Genomic DNA, 9,890 nt, shown 5'->3' with positions numbered 1-9,890 from the left:
GGAGGGGGGAGGGGGCGTGAGGAGCTGTTGTGCTTCTCTGAGCAACCAGTCTTATGATGAAGGTAAAGTCCATTTATTGGAGAATATAAAATGTAAAACTATGCCCAGAAATAGAGCAAGCAGATATTGGGGGTTGGATTTATTTTTTTTAACAAAGATCCCAATGATCTGTGTGGGATTGATTACAGTAAATAACCATACAAAATCCCCTTGCATGTGCAGTTTTAGACAGAGAATATAAGATCCAGCTTCTGTGGTGGAGTTTAAAGCCATCCAGTAAGTTACATTTCTTGCATACCTTTTTGATCCTATCAGTATATGTTACTTGCTTTATCAAATGACAAAAATTGAAGGCTCTCTCTGACCTGTTTACAGTGATGCCTCATTTAATATTTTGTATCTGGACAGAACCTGAATATGGTTTTACATGCTATCAAATAATGCAAAGTATATGCACATAATGATAGCAGTGAATACAGCTGAGATGCTTCTGGCAGACAGCATGTTAGAGCAGCACCCCTTCTAATTCTGTTGAGGGGCTGGAGAATGTATAAATAGAAAAGCTCAATGTAATATGGGGTAGGCAGCAATACTTATTCCTCAAATAGGTGATAGGATTTAGAAGCAAATATTCTGTCTTGGGATTTGAATTTTCAGTGTCTGGCACACAGATTTCAATACCTGTATGCAGAACATGAAAATCTGTGTGAATGAGTAGCTGAACTACTACTAAAGTCTTAGTAAGCAAAAATGTCCAGGTGAAACTGGTGTCAGGAATCATAAGTTTTAGTAAGAAATAATGTAATTTTAGAGATGGACCTTTGTTTATATAAAATCATGACAGGAGAGTTTACACTAGCTTATGACTGAATATCTAATATCTCAGTGGGATGAAAACTTGGGGAATTCATAAATGCTTTGGAAGGATTACTTCTTCCTTGCATATCCTGAAAGTATCAAGTAAATCCATATTTGATATAATAGTAGTGCTTTTGCAAATTAAAAAAAAAAAAAAAAAAGATAGGATAAACTTCAGAGTTGTATCCTTGTATCCAGCCAAAGACTCCACTCAAAAAAATTTAGTACTCAGTTAATAAATCAATTATTTATGTTTCTAAAAATTGAAACTTTCCTGCATTTTTCCTAGTATTTTACATTCTAATCTATTCTGCCTCACTGCAAACATACCATTTTGCCAGATTTACATAATTTCCCTTATAAACTCAAAGATGAAAATGTACAATGAAACAGTTGAGAATGAGTAAGTGTCCTGGGATTTTTAGAGCATTCTACATTATATCTAGAAAAGCAAGTAGCTACACTACCACTGTTCTTATACTATTTCAGGGTGTGATATGGAGCTATTAGAGCCATGATTCAGGCTTTCTCCTTCCCCCCCAAAGACTCCAAAAAGTTGATACAACAATCTGCTAGGGCATCTGATTGGACTACAGTGGGATTGCTTTTTACAGCACCTTAAAAATACTTTTTGCAGTATACATACAAAAAAATGTCAGTTGAAAGGACCTAAACTAGTAGAAGCTTTCCATCAGCTTGTAAATCTAAGAAATATAATTGAGAAAGTAGTTAAATAAGGGAAAGATCCAGCAAAGAGGAGTAAGGAGGGGAACAAGAGATTGTATTTGTATTTTAACTTTTGTCTGCTTTCTTTAAGCGGAGACTCAGCACGAACTTAGGAACCTGCTGAATTTAATGGCAAAATTCTTATTTTAGAGGACTAGAATCTCACTGACCATGTGAAGTTCTTCTCTCAGATATATTATTTGGAGTTTTGCATTTGAGTTGTGTGGAAGTATACTGAAGTCTTACCAGGCCTATATAAAAAGACAGAAGATATAGTTTATGAAGTTTAAAAAGGGTCAATTACAATTCTTCAGTCACTTGTGGATTTTCATTTGGAAAGATTTTTTTTTTTTTCCAGTTCACAGACACCAAATTAGAGAAAAATAGTCATCAGGTTGGTAGCAAATTTTAGTGTTTTACTTGCAAAGGATGGAAATTTGTATGTAATTCAACTTTTTTTAATGGCAGTTCTAAAAGATTGAATGTTTGGAAGTTTGAAAGCTGAATACATAACTTACCCTCTCTTGAATTGATTAGAAATGCAATCTTATTAACTAAAAATTCAATCTTTTGTTCCTCTGTTGAATGGGCTCCTTTAAAACATTCTTTGTAAGTCTCTTCCTGAAGTGGGATCTGGAATTCTTAGCCAGCATGAGATACTGGTGTGTGCTTGTACAGTGATGACTAGGTACCATCAATGCCCTCTACTCTTCTGCACCTTCATGGCCAAATTCTGCTTATATCTTGCATTGGTCACAATCTTTAGTGTCTTATGGGGCTGGGGCATAATTCCATGAGACTCACTGTCACTGCAGTATGTGCTGCTGCAGCAGGGACTCAAGAACAAGTTGTGTACTCTTCAGTTTGGTATTGCTGAGTGGTGATGTTTAGGACACTTCACCTGCTCCTTCCAGTTATCCACCAGACCTTGATTTCACATCTTTCAGGAACAATTAAACTTTCACAATCATCCTTTTGTGGCAGTGGTATATTGCCAAAATAACATTGCATAGGAACGGCGTGTTCTCAGCTGTTGAGAAATACCCAGGTACCTGAGTAATGGGTTCTGTGAACCAGTCAATCCAGTGATAAAACAAATTCTCAGCAGGTGCAGAAGACAAAATGTAGCGGTGTGGTGCACCTAATTGAAATAGCTTGCAGAATCAAAGTCTACGAATCATCTTTTGCTTCTCCCTTTAATAACAACTCACAAGTTCAGGAAAAATATCCGTATCCTAGTAGCAGGTAAAATTAAAATTAACTTTCTCTCCTGTCTCTGACCTACCTTATGAAAAAAAAAAAAAAAAAGAAAGAAAGAAAAAAACAAAACCCAGTTGTGCTGTGATCTTGCTCTATATCACCTTTCCTTTAGATGTTGGAAGTCAGAAATACCTGTCCATACATTTTTCATAGTCATTGTTTTGACAGTGCATTTTCATACATCCCTTCTGTTTCTGTAGGAAAGTATTGAAGTAAAATGTATTGGAAGTGAAATAGTCTTTCTTTCCTAGAGCCTCACAGCTAAGCTCCTTTCTAATTCTACAGTGTCTCAGCAGTAGCAGGAGGTTGGGAAACAGATCTGTGTGCTGGAAATCAGTGCTCCGCTATAGATCTGACTTTAGCAACTTAAATTGTCATTTTAAGTCTAAAATTGTGTCAAGGAAGTATAGAAATATTTACCAGGGGAAAAAAAGGGAGGTGGGGAAAAGGGTTGGTGTTGCTTGCAAATACATCTACTGCTGGAGTTGAGAAGTTTGTCCATTTTTGCTGCTAAAGAGGCAATGATCATACAGGCGGTTCCCCTGGGAGAGGTGCAGAAGGACGGTGGGGATGACAGCAGGAGGGTGCAAAGATGAACTGCTTCGTGTCCAGTATAATGTTAGGACCTCATTTATTCATGGAAATGCAGAGTGGCTGCAAAACAAGGGTGGAGTGACTGCGTTACATACAGGCAGATGCCTTGCAGTCGCAATTTCATTTTTATATCCTAAACAAGGGAAACATGAACATGTACATAGATTAATCAGCATGAGGGACTGTGTTACCAAGAGTCAGAATCGTCCTGTGTCTGCAAGTGGTGAGCTCCTCCTTCCTGGTTGGGAGCTAAAAGACATTAGCTGAGAAACAATAATCTGAAGACAATAGTTCCATTAAAATGGAACAAGTGTGCCTAACCCTTCTGATGTCATTTGATTTCAGTCATAAAAGAGGAAACTAACCAGAGTGAAATGGCTGAAGACCTGTGCAAGATAGGGTCAGAAAGATCCCTCGTGCTGGATAGACTAGCAAGTAACGTCGCCAAACGTAAGAGCTCTATGCCTCAGAAATTTGTTGGTAAGAGTTAAACGCTTGCTGTCTCCTAAAAAATAAAACAAAACAAAACCCAAAAAACATCTCACAGGATTTTTAATTTTGCTTTATGATTTTACTTGTTTTACTAAATTCGCAATATCTATCTCTATAGAAGCAGATACAGTGATAAGTTGGGAGAAAACAAACAAACAAACAAACAAACTTCTCCAGCATACATTTCTGCATGTTTAATTTTCCACATCTGGAGGTTGATTTCAAGTCTTTTTCATGTCTTTTTCTAATGCTTGTGAACCAGATCATTACAAGATCTGGACCGGCTTTTAAAGTTGCCTTAAGAACCTGAAGATAGGAATAGAAGTTTCCTATTGGAAAAGCTTTTGACTATGCTTTCAAGGTTATTTTATTAACTTCTTGGATGACATCCAGATCTGAACAAACTGGTGTTTGTAAAAGCATTTGTGAATAGTTTAGCATTGGCTGGATAATATTCTTCACCCCATCATAAAGTCTGTATACTTTTACAGTTCAGAGCAATCATGGAAATAAATAAATGTGTCTGAGAATAATACCTAAATGAAAAGATCTTTAGGTACGTTTTATAAATGATGCAAAAAACTTCATGCCCATTTGCACCTAGCAGTTTTTGTCTTAACAATGAAAAAGTCAAGGCTACACTTATAGAAATGGAGGCCTCACCTATATTGTTCTGATTACTAAGCCTGTACCAAGTAGTGGTTACATCAGTTTTGTAATAGTGAGACCCACAGTCAATATTTTGTCAGCTATGTAGAGTTAGTCTTAAATTAATAAAAACATGAGAGATCAGAGGACAGCATATATTCATATCTAGTTAGATTATTATATAATTCTCTGCACATTCATTTATATTATTCTGTAAGAGACAATTAGAGAAAACTGAAGTCTTTGAAACAAAGCACATATTAGGAATGTCTCCAGTCAAAAGTCAAGGCAAAAAAAAGAGCAGTTTATGGAAAAGAAAATCCAAATATGCTTTCTTCAATGAGGATACAAGGGTGAAAGAAAAATTCGTGTTTCTGAGACAAGGAAAGGGGAATCTCAGCTAAGTCAGGAGGTGCAACAAAATGTTTGTATTAAAGTCCAAGATTTTTTTTAAGTCCAAAGGCAACAATTCCAGGAGGTAGTCAAGGATAATAAATGCTTATGCTTATAAAAGGATAAAAGTTGTAGTACAGGTAGTTACCAAAAATATATTAAAGTGTTTAGACATTTCAGTAACTGATTGCATTAGGCAAAATACTAATTTCGTGAAAGCTCCAGGAAGACCAGAAGTGTTAAAATTTAAAAGGTACAGGCAAGTATTCTATATGTGATGTATCCGTGTGTGTGGACTAGCTTTTTCGTTCTCCTTTTCTCTCTTTACCCTGAGAAACAGTAAAGACAGCCCGTTTAACTATGAGTTTTAGGAGGGCAGAGTTTCCTGTCAGTTAGTTATTCAGGGTGCGGTGTAGGAAGACAACCTACTGACAGCAGATATTTATGGAAATTTGTTAACCTTCAAAAGGATGAACTTTTCTGACAAGAAAATGCCCTCAAATCCCTTCCAATCCTCACCTGCTGCATCATGTAACAGGTACATTCCTGATTAACACAAGGTTGGGCTGGCTGGTCAGGAGAGCTTTTGGGTAATAAAACATGTTTATTGCTCCTGTAGATTACCGTGTAGTCCCAATCCCCATGCTGAATTCCAGGGAGAAGGAGCAAGTGTCATCCTTCACCTAAGGGAAAGACTGCCTGCTGCTTCACTTGTTTTTCTCAAGGCTAAATTCATTACCTTTCAAATGTGAGACTGTTCACCAAAGTAAGCCAGTTTTCTGTAAAATTATCTTTGTATTCCAAAGCAGAATAGCTCCCAGATGTGAAAGCAGAACTGGGCCATCCAAACTAAAGAGTGAGAACTGCAGGGGAGGTGGACACAGGTTTATCATGTTAAAACAATAGGCAGCAAAGAAAAGAGAGGAATTTAAAAAAAAAAAAAAAAAGAGAGAGAGAGAATGAAAGAAAAAAGTGCCTAGATGCACTGAATGCATTTTTACTACTTAGGTATCTGCTGCAGAGCCCTGAGAAGTGCAAAGCTTGAAGTGCATCAAACCATTAGCAGTTTAATTTACTTATGCTCTAATAACCACAGAAATGAGCTATTATTTTTAATGAGTATTACCTGCATTGCCCAGATATAGAAATGATACCTGCCTACCTCAAGTTTTTGTCTGTTTCAGACACTCTGCTTGGAAACAAATTTTTCTTATGAGCACTTGATCCTCTCAGCCAACTACCAACTAGTTATGGTACATAAAGCAAATACTACCCAAGAAACAGTTATTAAAATCAAGCCTTATGGATGCCTAAAATTTTGAGTATGATGAAGACCAGTCCTACTTTTCAGTGGTATACAGTACCCGTGGAATATAAACAATTTTGGCTTTTGTTTTTTTCCTCCTTGAGTCAAGGGTATACATTCATATTAGGAAAGTTTGACTATATTTAATTCAGGAGTCTTTCACAACACCTATTTTGGATTTTAAGTGTTAAACTCTTCCTGAAAACTATAGCATTAGCAAGGGTAAATCTGGAAGAAAAAAGACTGCACCCCAGTAGAGAGGTGCTCAAATTGGCGGAATAATGGGGAAAGGAAACAAGAGGAAGTAGAAGCTTGTGCAGCGCAGCTGAAAGGTATCTGTACCCTACATCCCTTATAGGAACTTACACAATGCTTAAAGTGTTTCTTTCTCTGCTTGCAGAGCGTGGACAAACTAGTATGAAACCATATCTTGTGGGAAATGTAGACAGCAGGACTTTCTACATTTTAGCCTCGTCACTGCAATAGTGTCATGCTAGAAGTTTTCTGGGCTTTTCACTGACTTTGAATAGTCAATTTGAGTAGAAACTGGTTGGGAAATTGTTGATCAATTAATTTGAAGATCTTCTGGTAAATTTCCCATACTCCTGTTAGCATTTCTTTTAGACTAATTAGGACTTTCCAAGGCTTACCAGCAAATGCCATGTTGATTAGAAAATGATGACAGCACTTCATAGAGATGCTTGTGGCTTTCAATAAATTTCCCAAGATCTGCAGAGCTAGAAGATCCATCTGGACTGTAAAAAATGAATTATTGGTAGTTCCTGGGAACCTGTGGGAAATTTTCACCCCTTTGCATTTGCACGAGTTTATTAGGGGCTTGATAATAATGTTGATAGTTTACACTGTTTGAGAAAACTGTTCAGGTGTATTTAAATAGTTTCTCCCATGCCTAACTTTTGTCTTCTATGTTTTGCTTAGTCCTATCTATCCAGGAATTTTGAGAAAGTTTGATTTTAAAAAAATAGGGCTTGATAATAATGTTGATAGTTTACACTGAGAAAACTGTTCAGGTTCAGTGTCTGTGTATTTAAATAGTTTCTCCCATGCATAACTTTTATCTTCTATGTTTTGCTTCGTCCTGTCTGTTCAGGAATTTTGAGAAAGTTTGATTTAAAAAAAATTAGGAGTCCTCCCTTACTTTTGGTATCCTAAATCAGAGTCATTACAACGAGTAATCTTGCTCTATATAGGGCTTTTTACCTCGTAGGAAAAATATATTCCAACTACAAATGCAGTTAAAATTTTTCCATGGTTCTTGGCTGCTCCTGTAGATGATAACCTTTTGACACAAAATTTCTAGGAACATGAGTAGCTTCTGGTAACATATCTAACATGGCTTATTTAAAAAACAAGGTGTGAGGTGGCAATATGAAAAGTTAAGTTTTTGTTGATTTTTCTACAAAATGACATATAAGCATATTGTTGATGTGGGTTACTTGTAAGAAACTGAAGGTCTGAAACTAAAACATACCCTTTCCAGTCTAAAATTGTAGAGTTTTAGGGAAAAATACTGATAATGTGCTTCATACTGTAAAGCATGAAAGCCAGAATCACTGTAACTGTGCTGGTACTCTGTCCTCACTAGCCAGAAAGGCATGCCTCAGCTCACTGTAGGAGGCAGATGAGGGAGTCCAGTTAGAAAGGAGAAAGAGAAGATGAAGCACTCAAATCTGTAGCTCCCACGAGTCCCTATATAATTATTTCCAGAATCTGTTTTCATCCATTTGCTTTTCCAAAGACCTCAAATTATTTTGCAGGTTAAAAAAAAACTACCAACCAACCATTTTTCTGACCAGCCCTATCAGAGAAGTATGAATACCTCGTGTGAATTTCAGAGGTGGATTTGGTCAACTCTTTTCTTCCATGTTGCCGTTTTATTAATCCATGATGTTCAGCTCCTTCATTATGTAGAAATCAGCCCTCTAACTCCTGACTGTTTTTCACTGCAGGTGAGAAATGTCTGCCTGATCTTCCATATGATGCAACCACCAACTATGAGAAGGAGAATGAGATAATGCAGACGCACGTTATAGACCAGGCCATTAATAACGCCATCAGTTACCTGGGAGCAGAGTCCTTGCGTCCCCTTGTCCAGACACCACCAGGTGGTTCTGAGGTGGTGCCTGTCATCAGCCCCATGTATCAGCTCCACAAACCTCTCGGGGACAATCAGGCTCGCTCCAACCATACAGCTCAGGACAGCGCAGTGGAGAACTTGTTGCTGCTTTCCAAAGCCAAATCTGTCTCCTCTGAACGAGATGCCTCTCCCAGCAACAGCTGCCAAGACTCAACAGATACAGAGAGCAATAACGAGGAACGCAGTGGTTTAATTTACCTGACAAACCACATAGGTCCCCATGCAAGAAATGGCATCTCTATAAAAGAAGAAAACAGGCAATACGATGTCTTGAGGGCAGGTACTGACAATTCCCAGGATGCTTTCAAAGTGATCAGCAGCAATGGGGAGCAAGTGAAAGTTTACAAGTGCGAACACTGTCGAGTCCTTTTCTTGGATCATGTGATGTATACAATCCATATGGGCTGCCACGGGTTCCGCGATCCTTTTGAATGCAACATGTGTGGCTACCATAGCCAGGACAGGTACGAATTCTCTTCCCACATAACTCGAGGGGAGCACCGTTTCCACATGAGTTAAAACTGCTCCGGCACAGATCCAGCCTCAACAGCTGTTACTGGAGCTGTGCGAGCCACGACAGCAACAAAGCACAAGTCAGCTGGACAGTAAAAGTAACAAAAGAATCAAAAGTTCAGCTATCTTCTCCCACAAGAAGAGATTTTTCCTTTTGGCAGCATGCATTGCAACTCAGTTTTGTAAAATGAGTACTAAAGTTTTTACTGAAAATGTTTGATCACCAAAAAGCTTTAGTAAAGTAAGTAGGAGCTTTTGTAGTCACGTAGTGAAAGCCCTTCCCTTAACTGATGCTTCTTGCAAACCTCCCTTGCCAGAACTGTTAACCATGCACAGGATGCACCACGCAGATGAGGATGCAACAGACAGGAGTGGCCAAGCCTTCTCTCTAAACACGCTGAGCATAGGGCTCTTACACCAGACGTATGTGTTTTGACTTCCTGGTATTATTTGACTCTTCTGGGAAGATTAAACTCAACTAAAGATGGAGGGGCCCATCTCGGATGACTTCACAGATGGTTGGGGTGGGACAGCACCATGAGCCAGAGGGTTCTGAGTTGCTTTGGCAGTAAAAAGTAGAGTGTTTCCACCTGCAAGGGTGCTGCTGATATTGACACCACGGTATGCCTTGTTTGTGTCACTAGGCAGGCGAGCAGGTATGTGAAAGATTGGAGAAACGCCCTTGTAATATACTCTATGAAGTATGAATTGCATTTAATGTATAGAAAAAGGGTATTGTTGGTTCTTCTTTGAATAAATGTTTTCTGTCCCTATCTAATAAAACCCCACTTTTCATTAAGCAACCCTTCCTCTCTCTGCATAAAAAAAAAATACAATGTATTTAATTTTTCTTTCTTTCTTTTTAAAGTTTTAGTTATTTAGAAAAGTATGATGTGCAGTTGAGAAAAGTACTAACTAGAAATTTCTGTGGGGAAAGTCTCC

The 9,890-nt window shown here is 38.0% G+C and overlaps 1 protein-coding gene across 14 annotated transcripts in view; it reads left to right on the top strand.

Moving 5' to 3' along the window:
- The window catches only part of LOC104530989 (DNA-binding protein Ikaros), a 54,796-nt gene extending 45,316 nt beyond the window's left edge, over nt 1-9,480 (top strand). For 7 of the 14 annotated variants that reach the window (XM_010175753.2, XM_010175750.2, XM_010175748.2 and 4 more), the window contains 2 exons: nt 3,784-3,918; nt 8,248-9,480. In XM_010175753.2, the coding sequence (XP_010174055.1) occupies nt 3,784-3,918; nt 8,248-8,954 (842 nt within the window). In that variant the 3' untranslated portion in view covers nt 8,955-9,480. The remainder of the gene's footprint in view (nt 1-3,783; nt 3,919-8,247) is intronic. The other 7 variants (XM_010175754.2, XM_010175752.2, XM_010175749.2 and 4 more) reach the window with 2 other exon arrangements.
- Nucleotides 9,481-9,890: the final 410 nt, after the last annotated feature.

This window comes from Antrostomus carolinensis, unplaced genomic scaffold, assembly GCF_000700745.2.
Source record: "Antrostomus carolinensis isolate BGI_N321 unplaced genomic scaffold, ASM70074v2 scaffold9379, whole genome shotgun sequence".
Taxonomy (NCBI): domain Eukaryota; kingdom Metazoa; phylum Chordata; class Aves; order Caprimulgiformes; family Caprimulgidae; genus Antrostomus; species Antrostomus carolinensis.
This window is presented reverse-complemented; position numbering and strand designations above follow the sequence as displayed.